Source organism: Emydura macquarii, unplaced genomic scaffold (genome assembly GCF_026122565.2).
Source record: "Emydura macquarii macquarii isolate MOO-44397 ecotype Brisbane River unplaced genomic scaffold, CSIRO-AGI_Emac_v2 contig_3220, whole genome shotgun sequence".
NCBI classification, from domain to species: Eukaryota; Metazoa; Chordata; order Testudines; family Chelidae; genus Emydura; species Emydura macquarii.
The window spans coordinates 901780-925035 of NW_027133357.1; the positions used below are offsets into that span (position 1 = coordinate 901780).

General features: G+C 47.7%; 1 protein-coding gene across 1 annotated transcript; it reads left to right on the plus strand.

Annotated features, from left to right (window-relative positions):
- Positions 1-12874: 12874 nt before the first annotated feature.
- PPIL1 (peptidylprolyl isomerase like 1) lies at positions 12875-18282 on the plus strand. Its single transcript, XM_067531455.1, has 4 exons — positions 12875-12985; positions 13477-13631; positions 16056-16124; positions 17023-18282. Exons 1-4 carry the CDS (start codon positions 12930-12932, stop codon positions 17241-17243), a joined length of 501 nt encoding a protein of 166 aa, XP_067387556.1. The 5' UTR covers positions 12875-12929; the 3' UTR covers positions 17244-18282.
- Positions 18283-23256: the final 4974 nt, after the last annotated feature.

The window sequence follows — 23256 nt, forward strand, 5'->3', positions numbered from 1 at the left end:
TTGCCCAAGGTCCCACAGGGAGTCTGTGGCACAGCAGGGAATTGAACGCAGATGCCTCAAGTCCCAGTCTAGCGCCCTGACCACTGGGAAATCCTTCTTCTCACTGTACAAGTTCAAAGGCCTGGACAAAGAGTCAGCTTGTATCGTTGTCCCTCTTTTATAGACATAGGAACAAGGACTGGATGTGTGTGTGTGTTCCCAAGGCTATACAGCGAGTCAGTGGAAGAACTGGGACTTGAACTCAGAACACCCCAGTACTGCCCCACCATGTGCTGAGACACCTATTGCCACAGGAGTCAACTTGGAAGCCAGAGATCATTAAGAAACATGGGGGAGGTCGGGGGGAGGGAGGCCACCCAGTGAAGGCTGGGTACGGCACACCCCAGGTCCCTCTAGGGCAGTGATCTTCTCTAGCTTTCAAGGGGGGCCACTTTGGCAAAAAACCTTCAATGTGAGAGCCACATCAAGTACTAAATGAACACATTGCTGCTACTCCTTAATGATGTCATGTTACAGAGTGACTGGTGCAGCTACAACTATTGTGGGTTCGTTTCATTAATATCCACAGTTACGTTCTTAGCTGCTTTTTCTCCTGTTTCACTTTCCAATTTTCCCTTCAATCGAATTAAGAATCTATCCATCCTTTCCAGTAACTCGCTGGGGCCAAAATACAACACACGACACCAAGGGCTGAACACGCCAAGTTCTACGTCCATTGCAATTGTAATATTACGGTTATTATACAATGGATGTACTTAGATGTACTTATGGGCACACACTAAACCATATGGTCAATGTGACGTGTAAAGACAGGCTCGGTACATAGCCTCATGTTAAAAATAAAATAAATTGGAATTTAAACAATTAGTCGGAGCCCCACTTAGGGTCGATGGGAGCCGTCACTGGCTCCTGGGCCTTGCTATGAAGAACACTGCTCTAGGGTGCTGAATGCTGCATCTCCTCTGCCAGCCTCTGACTGGGACCCTGGTACATCTGCAGCCTCCCTAGCACCCTCTAGCCCCAGGATGGAAGAAGTGAAAGTGACTTTAGCCTTGTTGGTTTCTACAAAGCCCACAGGGCTCTGAATAGCAACCATGAAACTGACCAGAGACTTGTTAATTTCACTCTGGTGCTTGGGAAAGCTTTGAGCAGCAGCAGAGACACAGGAGCTGGTGCAGACTCAAGCCACATCAGCACTACAGACTTTAAGTGATGCAAGTCTCATCAGCATGCAGCTGCCGAAGCTTGTGCACGACTTGCGCACGTGCATACTTGGCTGTTTGCATCGGCACGGAGCATGCTCACCAGGAACGCTTGAGCGGACCCAAAATGCAGTGCACCCTGAGTAGGTGCCAGGATAGAAATGACTTGCCATGGGACCACTGGGAGCTCAGGGTCAAGCTCCCAGCATGCAACTGTCTCCATCCCCTAGTCCATAATTCTTGCTACTTCTTTTAAAATCCCACAACCCCACTCAGCACTTCTGGTTGACAGAAGCAGGGAGCCCGCCCAGCTCTGCACTAGTCTCCTGAACACTGCAAAGCCAGAGTGCACGATTCTCCTGTGGTTAATGGGCAACATGAGGATTTCTTTGAGGACAGTTTGCGGATGAATATAATAAAAACAATTTGAGGCTGTTGGTGGTGGCATTCAGGGAGCAGCTGCCAAAGGTGGAGGGATGCTTCTGGGCCAGAGAAATGAGCACCGGTGGATGACATTGCATCGTAATGCAGATTTGGGATGACAAGCAGTTGATGCAGAACTTTCGGAGGCACGAGGCCCGTTCCTGCATCTGTGAACCAAGCTCTTCCAGCCCTCCACGCATGGACACCAGAATGAGAGCCGCAGTCGCACTTTAGAAGCTGGAAATGCCAGATTGCTACGAGCCAGGGGGAAATCATTCGGGAGTCGGAAAATCCACAACAGGGAGGTCATACAAGTGTGCAAGGCCAGTAATTGTCTCCTGCTAGGCGGGACTGTGACTGTTGGCAATGTACAGGACATAGTGGATGGATTTGCAGTAATGGGGTTCCTAAACTGCAGTAGGGCAATAGACAGCCTAGAGCACAGCACCACAAAGGGCTCCTTTTCTATGGTTACATAAGCCTTGGTGGATCTCTGCAGACACATCCCTGACATCTATGTGGATGGGTCAGGGAAGGTGCAGGACGCTCATCTCTTTAAGAACACAGGACTATTCAGAAAGTGCATGCAGGGACTTTCTCTCCCGACCGGTGGATTAGCATTGGCAGTACTGAAATGCCAATAGGGATTCTGGGGGATGCAGCCTATCACCTTGCTCATGAAGGTGTAGGTCAGCCAACTTAGCAGCACCAAGGAAAGACTCTGCTACTAGTGCAGCTCGTGCAGAATGACTGTTGAAAGTGCTTTTGGTTGGTGGAAGGGATGCTGGTGGTGTTTACTCACTAGATTGGCTTTCAGTGAGAAAAATATCACAGGGGTTCTAGCTGCCTGTTGGGTCCTGCATAATATCTGTAAGACAGAGGGGAAAAGGCTGCTGCCAGGGTGGAGGTGCAAGGGCTAGCAGCTGACTCTGAAAAGCCAGACATAAGGACCATTAGGAAGGTTCCAACGTGGAGCTATGTAGTTAAAAGAGTCTTTGAAAGAGCACTTGAATAATCAGTCACAGTCACGTTCTGTAGTCGATTGTTCTCAGGGCCTGGAGCTTTAAGTGCTGCTGGAATGGTGAAGTGCTGGGTGTACATTTACAAGTCCTGGGTGCTTTGTATACCACGTGGCAGTCTGATGTGAACTAATGCAGCTAATTTTATTCTCTAAAAAAAGAAATGTATTGAGTAGCAAAAACAATGCAGAAAAACAATGTGCAAAATACAACATGCAAAGCAATATAAACTTTAAACAAAGTAACAGCATGGGACTCTGCATTCAGACAGACAGCAAACATTTCCACCTGCTTCAGTACAGAGTATGTGGAGCTGTAGTTTTCCTTGCTGTCCCAGGGCATGGAATGGTAGGGTCATGAATGCAGGCCTGGGGTGCATTGGGTATGTTGGGAGGTGTCAGGAGCTGCTATCATGGAGTTCTCAGAGGCCTGCAAAGGGATTTTTGGACTTGTAGATCAACCAGGGTCTGCTGCATTTGGGTTTGCTATCTAAGACGACCCATTATATCCTGGTGCATCTCCCTCTCCTTTTCCTGCTGGGATTTCTGAGCCTCTCTCCTGGCATGGAAAAAGGAAAAGGAAGAGTGGGCATCGGCTACACTAGCTCTCCAGGCCCTTTGTTCACAGGGCAACATAGCACCAGCTTGCTGGATCTACCAGTCGTCTTTCTGCTCTTCATCAGGGTGGAGAGGACCACAACAGCGGCAGCTGATAAAAAAGAACAAACAAAAAAAAAACCCACTGGATTCACAGTGGCAACGGAAAAGGAAAGACAAGTTTCAAAACTCTCTTCCCTTATTCTTCTAGACATTTAACAAGAGATGTTTGACACTTCAGCTTTGGAGAGCCGTGGCACAGCACCCCTCCCCTGCCATGGGGCATGTAGACAAGCAGGGAGAAGGAATTTTAGCCCCTACCTTATGGGTATGAGTTTAAGGCAATGGCACTGAACACTGGCACTGTTTTCCACAAGTGTGGGTGGTTTTAGCTGATAACTTGCTCCTGAGGGTCAGAAAGGCACAGAAAGCACAGCTGTTAATGGTGTCCCAAAACCGCCCAGGCCTGTGTCCGCTTGCCTGTTTACTGCATGGTGCCAGCTGATCTCATCACAGAACGGCATGCGAAAGCGTCCAACGCAGAGGAAGAAATAAGGCCGCCATCCCTAGAAACCTTCAGGAGAGGATTGCAGAGTAGCTCCATGAAAGTTACATCGAGGTCTCTCAGCAGGGCATAGGGACATCTCTATGCATGTAAAGTGCTCGGAATAGCGGAATGAAAAGCAGGTGTCACCTGCCCTTCTGTTTGTTGTACCACCACCTCTTCTCGTACAAGCAAAACAATGAAAGTCGAGATCTTTGTCTTGTTCACTTAGGGATGGGCCGGGCATCCTCTTTAAATTAAAGATTGTAAGGGGAAATCCATGGTTACCCAAGGTCCCTTCCTTCATCCGTGCTCGGCCTGCGGGACTGGCTAGACTGTGGTGGAGTCTCAACAGGTCCTGGCTTACAGCAATGCTGCAGCCCCTGACCACATCTCCCCTCTCCTCCTCTGCGCTGTTCTTCGCAGGGGTCTCGGTCTCTGCCTCCTCTGAGGTGTCCACAGTGGTGTGCAGGGTGCTGGTGGGATCTGTGCCAAGCACGTAGCTGGTCGTAAAAGCAGCAGGTGTGCGGCTCAGCACCAGAATGACCGCGCTGTGGTGCCTTGGCTTTCACACAGCACTGCTGCAGATTCCTGGCGTACCGATTTGCCAGTGTCCCCTGTGCAATCTACTCATAGATGTCCACGTTTCTATGGCTGGCCCGTAGCTATGCCTGCATAGCCTTCTCTCCCCACAGTGCCAGGAGATCCAATGCTTCCTGGCTACTCCAGGCAGGAGCGCGTCTAGTACATGGAGCTGGCACATTCGACTGGACACAAGGGAGAGCTGCTATGTGCACGCACCGAGCGGAGCAATGAGGAAAAGGCATTTCAAAAAACAGCAGGTTGTTTTAACGGGGCGGGGCCACTTCCGGTTTCCAGTTCACAATTGGGACCGGAGTGGTCACTGTCAGAGGGAAGGGGGCATTGTGGGACAGCTACTGGAGGACTGTTAGTGTCGACACAGGTCACACAGCATGTACACTCGCACTGCGACTCACATGATTGACCGTGGCGCTGTAACGTGGCGCTTACGTCGGCTGGAGACAAAAGGCGAGCATAGATTCTCGCACACACAGGTTGACCCAAGGCAACGTACATTGACCTAACATAGCAGGGCAGACCATGCCTCAGGCAGACCGTGCTGCCTCGGGGGCATGGTCAGAAGGTTCTCTCTGCAACTGGAAGGAAGAGAAGCTACGCATTGGTTTTTTTAAATAAAGTTTACATCTCTTGCAAATTAATGACTCGGTAAGCTGAGGGTGGAGGCGCTAACAAGGACAGATTTACAGTCACCACCGTCGAGTGGATTTTGCAAGCCCTCCCTGAGCTCACTCCTCTAGACCAGGCTGCCACTCACTTTCCCCAGCCACAGCGGTTTAAAGTGCAGTTATATTCCGATCGCTAGCTCCGGTAACTGAATGGGCTTCACCTTTAGGACATGATGCCGAGAGGGTTGAAGCACCAGCGACTCCCATCAACGGTAAAGGGGACTGAGAGACGGCACCGAGCACTTACTAGGATCAGGCCTCTATAATCTCCCACCACAGATGACCAGTGGTGCAAACGTCACCGGGGCTCTGGCAGTCACGTTATTTGCTTTCTGTCTCATTCACCACACTCAAGAAAGATCCTGCCTTGGGGACTTAGGACCAGGTGCACAAAGGTATCAAGGTATTTAGGCACTGATCTCCCTCTGGTTTCAGTGGAAGTAAGGAGCCTAAATAAATACCTTTGAGGATCCAGGTCTCAGTTGACATTTCCACTCAAGCCACAGGAGGCAGAAGAGACTCCAGGTTCTCTCTGCTAGAAGTGCATTGGCTCTGTAGGACTGACAGCAGCCAAGGAGTGTTTTGGTCAGCACCGTAGAGAGGACGTGAAGTCCAAGCACTGGGAACATGGAGTTAGAAGGGGTCATATTTAGATTTGCTAATGGTTAGAAAAGTGGCTCTCTCTTCGATCTCAAACCATAACTGCCCTATGGCTGTTGGAGCTGCAATTTGAAGGAGGTGTGGTAAGCCATGGTTTATGCTACCCTGATGTGGAACAGTGCTTATACAATACACTTTAGGACACAAATTTGAGGCAATAATAATTTATGGAGAGTTATTTCCCATCTACTTCTCAAAGGCTTATGTTCTGTGGGAACTGCATCTCTCCGTACAACCCCACCCCCCAATAATCATTCAGGTCTGGGCATTCCAGCAGAAGGACACGCCAATATCTCCCATCATTTCAATGCTCAATATTTCCACCTAATGAACCATGAAAATGAGCTATTCCCCTAACTGGCTTTCCATCTTTCATGCCACTTCTCTTTCTTGATACAAATCTCTCTCGTTACAAGAGTCAGCTTAAGTCTTTGACAAGTGAGGGATCCCCTGTCTAAGAAGGGATAAAACATTTATTCCTCCCTCAGGCAAGAAGCGCCGGGTTCACTCACACATTAATCTCTTCTACACCATTTGCTACATCTCACTACACAGTATTCCCATTACTTCTCTGGATTAGCCTGTTTCCAAGAGGCTCACAAGCAGCTCCTCGCTGATTGCTAATGAGCAGGAAGAACAGATGCCCTCTGTACAGCCCATATAAGATGCAACTAATTTGTGAGATTCAGAAAGAGAAACTCTGGATTTGTGTTCAGAGTGGACAGTTGGGAACGGACCTCATTTAGCGTCTGCAAACACAAAAATGCTTCTTGATTTTTTATTTTTTTTTTAAATTGCCAAAAACTGTCACTGATCTAGTCAAAAACTACAGAGTTAAAGACAACATTTCTTTCTACTTCCGCAAGTGACTCCATGTTTGATCCTGGGAAGGTCGTGTCACCTCTTGCTGCCTCAGTTTCCCCATGTGTAAAAGAGGGATGATAACATGCAACTATTTGCGGGGGTATGATGAGGCTAAATTCATTAAGGTTTGTAGAGTGCTTTGAAAGCCTTGAATAGAAGGTGCTGCAAAAAAGAGTAATAGTAATACCTAGCTTTTATCTAGCACTTTTCATCAGCAGATCTCAAAGCGCTTTACAAAGGTGATCAGTATCATTATCCCCATTTTACAGATGGTGAAACTGAGGCACAGAGATGGGAAGTCTTGCCCAAGGTCACCCAGCAGGACAGTGGTTGAACTGGGAATAGATCCCAGGTCTCCTGAGTTCCAGCCCAGGGCCCTAGCCACTATGACTCCAGCTATTAGTCCAGCTAAGCACCATCCTGTTAGAAAATCTACGCCTGTACCTAGTCTGCATAAAGAGAAGAGCAGTTATAATCTACACTGATACTGAGTGCGACCTGTGGAGGCTACAAGCCCACGAACTGGTCCAAGAGACGAATTTTCCTATGTAGCGACCATAAGATAATTAAATTTAAGATCCTTGTAGCAGGAAAAGTGCCAAAGAAACCCACCACAGTAGCCTTTGATTTCATAAAAGGGAGCCACACAAAAATGAGGTAGCTAATGTCCAGGAAGTGGATTTCTTGTGTGGACTGGTCCAGGCTGAGGTTGATGGTGGGGTGGAAGTTATTGAAATCCCGGTGGAATTCTTCGAGGGACTCTTTACCTACGCTACACTGATGACATTTTCATCATCTGGACCCACGGGAAAGGAGAGGTGCTTGGAGACAAGTTTTGAGGAAGCGTTGTTCTAGATCAGCCATAAAAATGTTGGCATCCTGTGGGGCCATGCGGGTGCCCATAGCTGTGCCACTGACTTGAAGGTATAAATTGGTTCCAAATCTGAAGTAGTTGTGGGTCAGGACAAAGTCACACAGTTCAGCTACCAGGTGTGACATCATCATCATCATCAGGGAAAATGTTCCTGATGGCTTGTAGTCCATCTTTGTGTGGAATGTTGGTGTACAGAGCTTCTACCTCCATAGTGGTTAGGATGGTGTTTTCTGGGAGATGACCGATGGATTGTAGTTTTCTCAGGACGTCAGTGGTATCACGAAGATAGCTAGGAGTGCTGGTGGCATAGGGCCTGAGGAGAGAGTCCATATAGCCTGATAGTCCTGCTGTGAGAGTGCCAATGCCTGAGATGATGGGGCGTCCAGGATTTCCAGGTTTGTGGATCTTGGGTAGCAGATAGAATAACCCTGGTCAGGGCTCAGGGGTGTGTCTGTGTAGATTTGTTCCTGTGTTTCTTTAGGGAGTTTCTTAGGTAGATGTTGTAGTTTCTTTTGGTATTCCTCAGTGGGATCAGACAGTAGTGGCTTGTAGAATGTGGTGTTGGAGTTGTCTGGCAGCCTCCTGTTCGTAATCCAATCTATTCATGATGACAATGGCACTTCCTTTGTCTGCCTCTTTGATTACAATGTCAGAGTTGTTACTGAGGCTGTGGATTGTGTTGTGTTCTGCATGGCTGAGGTTATGGGGCAAGCGATGTTGCTTGTCGACAATCTCAGCTTGTGCACCTCGGCGGAAACACTCGATGTGAAAGTCTAGTCTGTTGTTTCGACCGTCAGGGGGAGTCCATGAAGAATTCTTCCTCTTGTAGCGTTGGTAGGAAGGTATCTGTGGGTTAGCATGTTGTTCAGTACTGTGGTAAAAATATTCCTTGAGTCGGAGACAGCGAAAGTAAGATTCCAGGTCACCGCAGAATTGTATCATCTGTGTGGGGGTGATAGGGCAGAAAGAGAGTCCCCGAGATAAGATGGACTCTTCTGCTGGGTTAAGTGTATAGCTGGATAGATTTACAATATTGTTGGATGAAAGGATGGTCACATTAATACCACCCTATACTGAAAACCAACTGACCGCAATACATATCTTCATGCCTCCAGCTTCCACCCTGGACACATTATACGATCTATTGTCTACAGCCAGCCCTAAGATACAACCGGATTTGCTCCGATCCCTCAGATAGAGACAAACACCTACAGGATCTCCATAAAACATTCTTAAAACTACAGTACCCACCTGGAGAGGTGAAGAAACAAATTGACAGAGCCAGACGGGTACCCAGAAGTCACCTACTACAGAACAGACTCAACAAAGAAAACAACAGAACACCACTGGCCATCACCTACAGCCCCCAGCTAAAATCTCTCCAACACATCATTAAGGATCTACAACCTATCTTAGCAGATGATCCCTCACTCGCTCAAGCTGTGGCAGGCAGACCTATCCTTGCTTACAGACAGCCCCCCAACCTGAAGCAAATACTCACCAGCAACCGTACACCATACAAGAAGGACACTGACTCAGGAATCTATCCCTGTAACAAACCCCGTTGCCAGCTCTGCCCACACCGACTCTAGTGACACCATCACAGGTCCTAACTACATCAGCCACACCAAAAGGAGCTCGTTCACCTGCACATCTACTAATGTAATATATGCCATCATGTGCCAGCAATGCCCCTCTGCCATGTACATTGGCCAAACTGGACTGTCACTACGCAAAAGAATAAATGGACACAAATCAGACATAAAAAATGGTAACATCCTAAACCAGTAGGAGAGCACTTCAACCTCCTAGGACACTCTGTAGCTGACTTGAATGTTGCCATACTTCTACAAAAAAAACCTTCAAAACAGACTTCAAAGAGAAACTGCAGAGCTGGAACTCATCTGCAAACTTGACACAATCAAACTGGGTCTGAATAGGGACTTGGAATGGTTCTCTCACTACAAGAAGTAATTGTCACTGTTCACACATTCTCACCTCCTAATCAATGGTTGTGAATAGGCCTCAACTACTCTAACTGAATGGACTTTGCTAACACCTACCCTCCCCATTGCTACTCCTTACCCTTGGACGGATGGACGGACGGACACACCTCCTATCTGATTTCTATTCCTTACATCTGATGAAGTGGGTTACAGCCCACAAAAGCTTATGCCTGCAGAAATTAAATTTGTTAGTCTTTAAAGTGTTACAAGACTCTCGTTGTTTTTGCTTTAAACCAACGGTTCCCAACCTGGGGGGCGGGACCCTCTTGCGGCAGGAGGGGGTGGGGTGTAAAGATTACAGGGGGTCCATGAGGCTTCAGAAATACTGAGGTCAGTTAGCCCTCCCGAGCTCTGTGCTGGCTGGAGCAGAGGAGCAGCTCCTCCAGCCCTGCATTGGCCAGATGGGGGCCTGGAGCCAGGGCTGCCTCCATTACCCTCAGTCCATGGGAAGAGGCGGGGCCACACAGGGGCTGTGGTGGCAGCTGTGCCAGGGAAGGCTGAGCTTCTTATTCAGGTAAGAGTCATTTATTATTATAAATGTAATTTAGGGTTATCATCATCATCACCACCACCACATGTGTTTATAGGGGTTATATGTGTTTATGGCCCATGAGGGAGCAGGGCGAGAGGGTTGAGGGGGTCACATGTTTTACCTAGTGTTAACCAGTAGGGCTTTCACTAAAAAAGGCTGGGAACCACGTAGTCAAATCCTACAGAGGAAAATAGAAAGAAGCATAAACTCTGGCAAATCAAGTATATTTAAGCAGGGCAAAAAAGAATTTGAAAATCAATTAGCAAAAGACACAAAAACTAATAGCAAAACTTTTTAAGTACATCAGAGGCAGGAAGCCTGCTAAACCATCAGTGGGGTCACTGGATGACTGAGGTGCTAAAGGAGCACTCAAGGAAGACCAAGGAGGCCATTGCGGAGAAGCTAAATGAATTCTTTGCATCAGTCTTCACTGCAGAGGGAGATTCCCACACCTGAGGCATTCTTTTTAGGTGACAAATCTCAGGAACTCTCCCAGATTGAGGTGTCAGTAGAGAAGGTTTTGGAACATATTGGTAAATTAAACAGTAATAAGTCACCAGGTCAAGATGGTATTCACCCAAGAGTTCTGAAGGAACTCACATATAAACTGCAGAGCTACTAACTCTAGTACATTATCTGTCGCTTAAATTAGCCTCGGTACCAGATAACTGGAAGGTAGCTGATGTGACGTCAATTTTTGAAAAAGGCTTCAGAAGTGATCCTGGCAATTACAGGCCAGTAAGCCTAACTTCAGTACCAGGCAAACTGGTTGAACCCATAGAAAAGAACAGAATTATCAGACACACACATGAACACGATCGGTTGAAGAGTCAACATGGCTTTTGTAAAGGGAAATCATGCCTCACCAATGTACTGGAATACTTTGGGGTTATCAAAAAGCACGTGGACAAGTGTGATCCAGTGGATATAGAGTACTCGAACTTTCAGAAAGCCTTTTACACAGTCCCTCACCAAAGGCACTGAAGCAAAGTAAAGTCATGGGATCAGAGGGAAGGTTCTCTCCTGGATCAGTAAGTAGTTAAAAGATAGGACACAAAGGGTGGGAATAAATGGCCAGTTTTCAGAATTGAGAGAGGTAAATAGTGGTGTCCCCCAGGGATCGGCACTGGGACCAGTACTGTTCAACATATTCATAAATGATTTGGAAAAAGAGTAAACGGTGAGGTGGCAACATTTGCAGGTGATACAAAATTACTCAATACTGAAGTCAGCTTTGGACTTAACTAAGAGTCAAAAAGAGATCTCACAAAGCTCCTTGCCTCTGACAAGCATTCTTTCATTGACCTAGCTGCAGCTACAACCGGGGTTTGGTCAGCTTAACTATGGTGCTCAGGGGTATGGATTTTTCACACCCTTGTGCACTGTAGCTATGTCAGCCTAAATTTTTACCAGAAGCCAGGTCTAGGACACAGGTAGGCTGAGCCTAGGAGTTTCTGCTGTCTGCAAAAGGATAACCGCTCTCACAGTAGCAACTGTGCAGCCCTATTGTCTTCTAGTGATGCTCTCTGTCATACCCCACTGCTTCTAAAGGGTCTGCACAGGGGGCAATCGGAGACTGGTTGACGTAAAAGAAGGAGCAGGATCCAACTCCCTCTCTGAGTGTTGGCTCAGCAGTGAATGAGATCTATCTCCCCACCCAAGCACAGCTAGAGAAAGAGGACACCGGACAGCGTGGGCATGGCATGCACCAAATGCCCCAGAGGTGCCAGCCTTGGGTACAGGGACACTGGAACCCAGGGCCCCTCTGCCTGCCGCAGAGCAAGTTAAACATCTCACCACACCTTTGGAAGAACAGGGGCCAATTCTGCCCATCGCCAACAGGTTCCAGCATCCAAGGCTGGGAGCGAGCTGCAGAGCCTGAAGTTCCCACTGATGGGGCAACTGCAACACGACCCCCAGGTAACAGAACAAAACAAACACATAGTAACTGACCAACAACGCCCCCCTCCTTGCAAGCGCCAGCTCCTCCGCAGGCAACACCCCACCAAACTGAAGGACCCACGGGGAGGCCAAGACTCTTGGCTCAGGCAGGTTTTTAAGCTGAGCCCCTGGTGGGTCATAAAACGACGAGAGTCCTGTAGCAATTTAAAGACTAACACATTCAATTTCTGCAGGCATAAGCCCACGAAAACTTACACCTGCAGAAATTAGATGTGTTAGTCTTTAAGGTGCTACAGAACTCTGGCTGTATTGCTGTATACAGACTAACCCGGCTACCCCTCGGGAACTCTTCATGATGGGGCATAGCAATCCTCCTCCTGGGTCTCACCTGCTATCGGTGGAGGCTGAGAGTGACTCCAGCCCACAGCCCTGCATGCCCCCCACTCCAGCACCCCTGCACGCCCCAATCCAGCCTCCTGTACCCCCCACCCATGCCCCCACTTGCATCTCCCCAACCCCACCCCAGTCTCCCTGCACCCTCCCCCCCACTCCAGTCGAGTCGAGTCGAGTCCAGTCCTGCACCCCCTGGCCTGCACCCGCCCCAGCTCCCTGCACCCCCAGCCGCAGAGGAGGCGGTGCTGCCCCCAGCCACCACTCACCCACTCCGTCCGGACCCGGGCTCGGGGCTAAGGGCAGGCACCGCAGCGCGGCACGGACGCTTCTCACCGTTCCCTGCCTGTAGTACCTACTAAAGCCCCGCAGAGAGGAACATGGAAGGGGCGTGGCTGAATTCGAATTCTCCCTCCTTTACGTCACAATAAAAACGTTGCCGCCCAGCGCGCTGATTGGTGGCTCCCGCCTATTGCAGACCCGAGCGTTCATTGGCCGCTCGCTCCCCGGCAGGCCCTGCCCGGGACGTAGCCAGCCCCGTCCCAAGAGAGCAGCGGGAGTGGATTGGCTGCGAGTCGCGACACCGGAAGTGCGCCCCGGCCCCGGCCTCCGCCCCCGGGCCGGCCCGCCTTTCCGGCATGGGAGCAGCATGGCCGCGGTGCCCCCCGACTCCTGGCAGCCTCCCGCCGTCTCCATGGAGACCACGTAAGTGGCGGCTCTCCGGGCCGCGCTGCCGCGGCAGCTGGGCCCCCAGCGGGCGGGGGCTCCCGGGCTCCGCGCGGCTCTCGGGGTTGGTTTGCATCCCGCGTGGGGAGATCTCCCCGGAGCCCGGCGGCCGGCTCGCGTCCTCCGTGCGGGGGGGGTTGATCCGGAGCGGGGCTGGGGCCGGGGGGTTGATCCGGAGCGGGGCGGGCGGCTCTGTCTGCAGCCCAGTGACCCGCTGTGTCCACTGGGGCGAAGTGGGAGGCGAGCCAAGAGTCTCCCGGGCCCTGAGCAGGGCCTGACGCTGGCCACTCGCCCCGCAGCCCCCGCAGGGGCGGGCCCGATCCCAGGGGCGGAAGGACACGTCGTTGTCTTTGGGTATTTGTCGTTTCCGTGGCTAAAGAAGCGCAGTCCCCGCCCGGCCTCTGATCGCCCCACAGCTCCCCCAGCAGTGACCCCTCCTGGAACCCGTCTGGTCTGTCTCCCTCCTGCAGCATGGGAACCATCGTCCTGGAGCTGTACTGGAAACACGCGCCCAAGACCTGTAAGAATTTTGCTGAATTAGCCAGGCGAGGTTATTACAACGACACCAAGTTCCACAGGATAATCAAAGACTTCATGATTCAGGGGGGAGATCCAACAGGAACAGGTAAGGCCTGGCGGTAAAAGGGGTGCATTGGATACAAAACTGGGAGCCTTGTCTACTCGTGATGGATGCCGGGTGCACTGGTGTCAGTGGGAGCTAAACCTCCCAGTTAAGGCACCAGTAGACCTCAAGGAAGCAGATGTGTAATACTTGAATGAGGTAAAGCCGTGTGCACCGTCTTATACTGTCACTTGTGGTAGCAAGTGTTATCCATCCCAGGGAAGCCAGAGGACTGAAGGCAGAGCCATCCCTAGGGTATAGCAAATCGGGGCTACCGCTCCGTGTTTTGAGGGGCCCTGTGCTTCAACATCACAGCATCGAGTTATATCTCTTCACATGCACCCATCAGCTAACCCCCTCCCCCGACCCTATCCTGTGGGCGAGGGAGGAGGAGAGTCTGCGCTGCACCCCTTGCACACGTCACCAATAGTTCAACAACCAGCCACCATGCGCTTCCCTCGCTCACTTAGACCCAGTGGTAGGAGCAGCCCGCCTTGGCCGTGATTTGCAGCCCGCACGGATCGGGGCCTGGGGTGCGCGGCTGCCAGTCAGTCATCCCTGGTGGGGGTGGGGGGAAATGCGATTTGCCCCGCACCTACCTAGGGACAGCCCTGACTGAAGGAGATGGAAGATAAAGAGGAAGGATGGCCCAGTGTTTAGGATACTAATATGGGACTTGGGGAAACTGGTTCAATTCCTTGCTCCCATAAAGATTTCTTGTTTGACCTTAACCAAGTCACTTAGGGTACATTTATACTTAAAGCTGCGTGTAGAGTACAGACACAGCACGCCCAGCTAGCCCGGGTATAAACAGTAGTGTAGAATAGTGAAGTGCAGCTTAGGCGAGTAGAATAGAGTGCCTTACATGCCTGACCACCCTCTCCCCCACCTCCACTCTGGCTGCACATCCAAGCAATGCCTCCCCCATCTACACTTATATTTTCAGCAGTGTAATGTCCTGCTGCCGCAGTCTTTCCCTACTGCACTGAAAGATTTTGGCAGCAGGGAAAAGACTCTGGCAGGGAGGAACTGACAGAGCCTTTCCCTACTGCTAGAGCGTTTCACTCTGGTGTGTAGCTGTATATGTAGTGCCTGTACTCTACATGCTGCTGTTAATGTAGGTATTGGCATAGTCATTCTGTGCCTCCGTTCCCCATCCATAAATAATAGTACGGCACTACCTCACAGGGGGGTGTGAGGTTAAATGCGTTGAAGATTGTGGGGCGTTCAGATTCTATGGTAATAGGAGCCCTATTAAATACCCTACCTGGATATAGTTTTAAGCTTCCAGTGATGATGCAAAAGCGGCAGTGGCCCAGAATCCCCCTGATTCCAGCTTATTACAACATGAGTACATAAACTGCAAAGGATGCTACTCTCGGAGGTGCAGCGCTCCCTGCCTTGAATGGTTTCCATCATATACAGGATTTACAGTTTGGTTCAGTGGCTCTCAGCTGCCGTGCCCCCCCCCCTCCCCCCAATACGAATTGTTTCAGCACCTCTGACTGCTCTGTTCTTATTAAGACAGTAAATATCATAAGGCCACTATAGAAATTCATGGTACACCCACACCTTGAACACTGCATGCAGTTCTGGTTGCCCCATCTCAAAAAAGATATAGGGAATTGGGAAAGGTACAGAGAAGGGCAACAAAAATCATTAGGGTTATGGAACAGCTTCCATATGAGGAGAGATTAAAAAGAGTGGGACTGTTCGCCTTGGAAAAGAGATGACTGGGGGAATATAATAGAGATTTATAAAATCATAAATGGTGTGGAGAAAGTGAATAGGGAAGTGTTATTTACCCTTTCACATAACACAAAAATCAGGGGTCACCCAATTAAATTAATAGGCAGTAGGTTTAACACACATAAAGAAATACTTCACACAATGCACAGTCAACCTATGGAACTCATTGCCAGGGGATGTTGTGAAGGTCAAAAATATAACTGTTCAAAAAGAATTAGACCAGTTCATGGCGAATAGGTCCGTCAAAGGCTATTAGCAAAGGTAATCAGAGATGCCACCTGATGCTCTCGATGTCACTAAACCTCTGACTGCCAGAAGCTGGGATTGGATGATGGGATGGATCACTTGATAATTGCCCTGCTCTGTACATTCCCTCTGAAGCACCTGGCACTAGCCACTGTCAGAAGACAGGATACTGGGCTAGATGGACCATTGGTCTGACCCAGTATGGCCATTCTTATGTTCTTATTCATTGGCTGCACCAATGTTCCTGTGTTAGCTGATAATTTATACACATCTGTCTCCCTAGTCGTACATCGCCAATAGAATTGCAGCAATTCAGTGGGTGCAAACACCATTTCCTAGACTGTTGGCTGGCACTTGTGTGACCTAGAGAGTGGTCCTGAATGTGTTCCATGGCTTTCTGAATTAGCATGTCTGTGTTTCTCTGCTGGGCAGGTAGAGGGGGTGCATCTATCTATGGGAAGCAGTTTGAAGATGAACTTCATCCAGAACTAAAATTTACAGGTAGGTGCCATTTGGTGGACTTGTGTGGGTGGTTTGTTTTGTTAACCCTGCAGGTTGGGCATAACACCAGTTTAGGACTCAGCTCCACAGTCCTTGTGCAGAAGTCAGTGGGAGTCTGGGTGGAGTAAGGGCTGCAGGCTTGGTAGCTCTTAACAACAAGTGAAGTATTAAAGAGACTGCTGGCAGGAATGTGAAAAAGTAACAACTAAATACTGTCACCATACAGACAAATAAACAATAATATAGTAGCCTCCCCTCCTTAAATGACTGGTCTCAAGGAGCTATGACCCCTAATGCTGCAACTATCCTGTTTTCAGCTAAATAGTCTCTTCCCAGGAATATTTAATCAGTGGTCTAACACTAGCAGAACTTGTGCTAAATCACAGATCCCAAGGGCTGAATGATAAGTTTGCCTCCTTGAAATTATTTCTGTGAATTAAGGTAAAGGTTGGCTGGATTGTTACCAACACAATGGGCTGAACTCAGCCAGGAGTGCTTTAGTGTGATGATAGGCTTCCTGTGCAATACAATTAAACTGTTCCTACATTGTAATTCAACTCTTAAACTCAAATGCGAGCGCTGCCGGGCCCCCTTTGGTTGTTTATACAGGAGTTACAATGCACTTGAGTCCTTATGGAAACAAATCACAGTGCATGAAATTCACTTAATCAGAATTACCCTAGCTGAACACACAAAGGATGTTTCATGGGAGTATAGAGTAACTGTAAGAAGCTTTTTGCTGTATTTAAATTCATGTTTGATCCTAGTAATTAAGACACATGACTGGATCCTTGGTTACTACCAAAAGTAATTGTTTTTGTTGTTGTTTTTTTAAGTGAAACTGGCTTCAGATCTTCAGTCGAAGGGCAGTTACTAACTCATACCCTTTCTTTCAAAGGTGCAGGCATCCTTGCCATGGCTAACGCTGGCCCAGACACAAATGGAAGTCAGTTCTTTATAACCTTGGCACCAACCCAGTGGCTCGATGGGAAGCACACTATCTTTGGCCGTGTGTGCCAAGGGATCGGGATGGTGAACAGAGTGGGCATGGTGGAGACAAATGCCCAAGATCGCCCAGCAGATGATGTGAAGATTCTGAAGGCTTACCCACTGGGTTAGGCCAAAGTTGAGAAGTCTGCAGTTAATCTGTTGGCACTCCATTGTGTTAAATCCTGTGTGCCTCATGGGATTGTCCGGTCATTCCAAGGAATGCTGGCCAGTGACTTAGGCCCAACATTTACCTACTTTAAAATCTATTTGAGGCATAGCTTTCTTCTTTAAAATAAATTGGATTGAAAAATATCTATAATTCAGCTTGCCCAAGAACTAAAATGAACTGAGTTCTTTTCAAGGCAAATAGCAGGGCTGTTTCTCTTGAGCTGCATCCTGCCACACTGGGGCCAAAGTCGTGTCAAAGTGGCCTGAAATTACACCTGCTTAATCCTGTTTTGGTTGGCGGGCCCAGGGTGCAGTTACCCACCACGCCACCCCTCTGCTCTCCCTTCATTCTGTTATGAGTGGGAAGGGAATCTTCATATGCAAGAGCAGAAGGCCGGCACCCCATGCATGCTCACAACTGCACAGCAATCCAGTGTGCGGGATGGCTTTTGGGTCTCTGCAGCAGAGGAGCAAGAACAGTGTTGCAACGCCCTCTCCTTTGAAGGGTGAGGGAGTCGACATATCAAGATACGGAAGATTCTAATCAGCAGAGTCTAACAGCCTACCTCTACCCCCTCCTTTATTGGTAAACGTTGGGCCTAGCTAGCTTGACAGCATCCCCTTTAACAGGCTCTCCGAGCAGGGGAATCAGTGACATTATCTTATTTTTACACAAGGTGACCAAAAAGCCATGTAATCTTTAGGATCATCTGAAATGAGTACAGCAGGTGGGACTACCTTAAATGTCATTCATTTTTAGAATGAACTTGTAAGGAGAATCCACAGTTTCTTGGAGAAGAGCAGAATCTGTGGCCTCTTGGATGGGAATATTGAATCCTCTGTCAGAGAACTGAGTTTCTAATTCAATCCCCACTTAAAGTTCCTTGTCACAGGAGACTTGTTGCATGTAGACAGGCGTGTGTGTGCGTGTAAGACTAGTGTGCTCTTTGTATGCTCTTTGTAATACCTGGATTTTCTTAAAATAAAGCACTGAAATGCACTCTGTAGATAGCATGGTTGCTGACTCCAGCACAGGCACAGGACTCTATTGTGTCAATGGGCCTGGGACTCCATCACTTCAATACAACTTTTGAAGCGGAAAAGCATTCCCACTGAAATAATGCTTTCTGGATCTGCCTCAAAAGCCACATAAAGCATCCCCCACTGTGTGCTTATCTGCTGAGGAAACTTAATAGCTTCCAGGGTCTCTGGTTGAAGAGCTCCTCCAATGCAAGGAAAGGAGTCCCCTGAAGAGAGGCAGGTACGCAAGCAATAACTGGTTTGTTTCAAGGGGTCAGCCGGACACAGCTCCTTGCAATACACTGGGGCAAGTTCACTGTTGCTATGTGTCCTTGGAAATGCTAGTTAGTTAGAGAGGTGTTGGGTGACTCCTAGGGACTTCGGAGGGGGTTGCTCAGAAGAAATCTCTCCACTCAACCTATAATACCCTGCAGATGTATACGACTCCCTTAAGGGGCCTTTGAATTCTAGAGAGCCCTGCTCAGTTGCTGTAGCACCCCAAAGGAGCTTTGGGGTCCTGTCCCCACTCACCTGCCTTCAAAGCACTGCCTACATTTGGGAAGGAAGAGCATCTCTCCTGCTCGCTGCAGTCCTAATGGATTAGGTGCTTGTCAGAGCAGCTGTTGCACTAAACTTTCCATCAGGCTGCTGGCTGGTTTGGTTCTGCCAGCTGCTCACCTGCAGTTCTGTGCTCTTGGGCTTGGGAGTTAATGAGCTCTTTACTGTGGAGTGGATCTGTCTGCTTCAAGAGGCTGTGCAGGTGGCACAGCTGTGTAAGGAGACAACCGCGCAAGGAGCTGATCCCTTCTGGGGGGATGGAGGGAGCAGGCAGTCAGGTGTGGCACTACTAGTCTGCTGTGGTCACGGCTACCCATTGACCTAAGGCTGAGACAACTGGGCACCTTTCTCTTAACAGTGAAATGTGAGACTTTACTAATACATCAGTAGGCATCCATGCTAAGCTCTGAAGCCCCAAAGTACAGTTGGATGCCCATTCAACCTCCACTTCTTAGGCCAAAGGTGTAAGGCCTTACACTGGACTTAGCGGCATTTCTTTGTCTGTAACGTGAACGCAGCCTCTGAGCCACTGCAGAATTTCAGGGGTGGTTCTAGCCATCGCCATCTGGAACCATGGCTTGATTTAAATCACCACATGGTAAGCCTCAATATAAATCACTGATTTTAATCCTCTTTTTCATTTGTACTTGAGTGATTTTTCTGAAGAAAGGGGCACTCTCATTGGTTGATATAGCCATTGAAACATTGATTTACAACTAAATAGAGCCTTGACACTAGATTTAGTACATCTTTGTGCTACCTGGGAGGGTATGCTATAACTATATACATTGCTTAAATATTAATTTTGCTTAAATAAATGTGGCTTAATATTTTCAGATTCTTATTACTTGAACATGTTTAGTATCTTAGAAAATGGCGAATGATATCGCTCATTTACTAATTAACTTTTTGCTCATGATTTGTGTCAGGCTGCATTAGGGTGGTAAATGGAATGTAATTAAACGCACAAAAGAGCATATACAATTAATTTTTATCAAACAAATCAACCTTAAATGTTTTGGATCCATAAACTTATCTAAACATGTTTCACATTTACAGCTAAATAATTTACTTAAGGAAGAGAGGGATTAACTGTAATCAGTGACTTAAACTGATTATTTCAGGTCAGCCTGGAAAAATTTTTAAATATGCCTAAACGAAAGTGACTGGAGCATACGTTCTTACTCACTTAACTCTCCTGAAAATGAGACAAGTCTCCTAAGTTACTTAGACTGTCCTTCAGATTTTTAAAACTAGTAGATTTCATCCTCTCCCTCCTAATTTGTAATCATAGACTGGAAAAGAGACAGGTTTTCCTACCTTTTCAATTCCTAATTGATTTCTCAAATTTGAATGAATTAGTTCAAATGAAGAAATATTCTCTGTACCTACAGAAGAAGCTACTGCTGGTTTAGACCTACAACAAACTCCAGTTCCAGACACTGAGCTAGTGACTTCCACCAGTTCAGTGGTGTGACTTTTTGTAAAACATCAGCAAACATGTACTGCTTGAACAGTTCACCTCCAGCCCTGAAATTTACTGTGGTTGGTATGATTGATGGGTGATTATTAGATGCCCAGGTCATAGCAGCAGCATCTTCAGCAGTTAGGAATCTACTCTCTTAGTTGGAGCTGAGAATATTGGCAAGAAAATGAGATGGAGTAGTAAGTGCTCATCCATCTGCTTCTTTACTGCCTGCAGTTTAACTTCGTTGTTGGATATTTCTTTCTTCAATGTCTCTTGAAGTTTTTTCCAGATTTCAACAGCATTAGCCATACAGCAGCAATCTCTCTGCAGTTTGTCCCAGGCTATCAAGATAGGTCTCAGTATATCCAGCATATCGTCAATATTTCTCTTTAATCCGATGCTGACTACTTGGGCTGTGATAGTTCCATTCATGTTGTCACAGTTTTCTTCACAAATTATCAGAATAGGCCAGTTCTCCATAAATAGCTCAGACCAGTCAATCACTGAATTCCATCGTACAGCTTGTGGGAGTATTAGTTGGGATCCGCCTGCCCTTTTCAGTGATGCTGAAGCAAGGTGGTAGTTATGGACGTATTTGGCAATTTCAATAACATTTTCCTTTGCTCTTAGACTTGTACTTTAGTCTTGGGCTAAAAGAGGCATCAAGTGAGCACTGCAGCCATATGTTATAAGCAGGGAACTTGCTTATGATTAAAGAAACCATAAAAATCCACATTTTTCTGCAATTAAAAATAAAACGGTGAGCTTTAGTTTCCCTAGCCACAATATATAGGGGTATCAGTTGAACACAATGGTTTATTGATACGCAGTAGAGCCCTGTTTATCCAACCTTCCTTTATCTGGCTCTCCGTATTAACCGAACCACCAGCCGCCTGGGGCCGACAGTGGCGGGGTTCACGTGGTCAGCCCCGGGAGGCTGACCACCTCAGCCCCCATCTTAAAATAAGGGATAGAAAGCTCTTTGCCAATTCTCCCTTATCCAGTCTGGGCCTGCTCCCAATTAGATCAGATAAACGGGGTTCTACTGTACATTTAAAGTGCATTGAAAAATCAACCACCAGAGGAGGCAGTTGCGCTCATTGAATAAGTGACACTGGTACATTCAGTAAAATTTAGTTCATTTGTTTTTATTTTTTTCACAACATGTAAAAACTAAAGATTCTCTGTAAAAATGCAAATTCCGTGTTTTTCCCTGGGAGGCGGATTTCTAGGATCCCTAGTTATAAATTTCAGGTTCTCTTTGTCATATTCTTCAATATTTCTTCTCATCTTTGCTCCATTTGCAACATTGTCTGACAAAGCTACGCACTTGAATGTTTGTTCACAGTTTGTTATAGCTTCTACTGCTGCTACTGGTAAGTATTCTGCTGTATGGGCAGTTCCTGATGCATCAGTTTTTTCTGTAACACAGACATCCCCATCTGCTGTTGTCACGCAAGCACATAGTACTGGATTATTGTGTACACGGCACCAGCCGTCAAGACTCAGCTTAACAAATTTCCTGTCCATGTTTTTTGCACGCTGTTCAATTTCCTTCTCGTATATTATATCCAGCAGCCTTCAGGCAACGTCTGCTCGGCTGGGTGGAGCGTAGGCTGCTTGTAATGATTGACCTGTGTCAATTAAACGTTTGTTCTGAACAAGCTGAAAGGGAGAATTTGTTGCATAAATGAGCAATCTTTCATCTGGAGTCTTGCTGGAATTTGCTGGGCCTGATTATGAATTCATCCAGTAAACCTAGGGATGATGAAAAAAGTCTTTTAAAAAAAAATACAGCTCACTTACTGTCTGTATGTGTGGTTGCAGCGCTGCTATTGGGACCAGCTGGTGCCTCGTAAATTGTAGACCCTGCAGTTGATGGACATTCATATAACCCCTTCTGTCTAACCTGGACCTTGATCAAAATGGTAACACACATCACTCTCGCTCATGGAATATTACTCAGGGCGCTGCCTGAAAATCATGAGATTAGAAATGAAAGATTCCTCCTACAGCTGTTTGCACCACTTTTAAATGGTTTAATTTCTTCTAACCCCCCTTTTATAGGGAAAATAATTAGTAAATCAGAAGGATTATCTAAATCTATTTAACCCCTTATCTCTAGCAACATCCCAAACAGCTCAAAAAAGAAATTTTAAATGTTAAAAGTCATAAATGCCTAATAAAACTTTAATAGGAAATTTTCACAGAGGGTGTCTGACTATGTTGCTCAATTAAAAAGTCATTTAAACAGTGCAGCAGTAACAGTAAAAATGTAATTGATAAATACTCTCACCGCAAAGAACTGGTTGACGGCCCCTTTTACTACCTTCTGACACATTAACACCCCATCTCCCAGACTGAAAGCACAATGGATGTGGGTAATGGGGCCATGCACCCAGTCTCTGGCATGGGCTGTGGAAAAAAATGGGGGATTCAGGCATGGGAAAAGGGGCCAACAGCCTATGGAATGGGGGGAGAGAGGGGTTCCTCAGGTTGGGGGGAAAGGGTGGAATGGGGTTCACACACAGCCCTACCATGGGGGGAGAATGGAGGACCGTGGAATGGGTGAAGGGGGTATGGCGATCCCACAGAACTCTGGGTGAAGGGAGAGTGGCGAACCCTGGCATGTGGTGGAGGTGGGAGTGGAGGACACAGCCCGTGGCATTGGGGAAGGTGAGGGAGGCGTTGCAGAGAGTCCCACTCATCCCCCTCTATTGCAAGGTGGCCCACAGGAAGCTCATGGGTGGGGGGTGGAGAGATGCCAGGAACCCCTGTTGCGTGCAATGAGTTGGGCCTGCAGAAGTTAGGAAGTGTGCACTGCTTAGGAGGATGTGCGCAATGATACAGCCCTAGGTGAGTATCTCCCTGTTTCTTCTCTTCCATCCTTCAGATATGTGGCCCTGTTCTCTTTAGTCTAAGAACCTG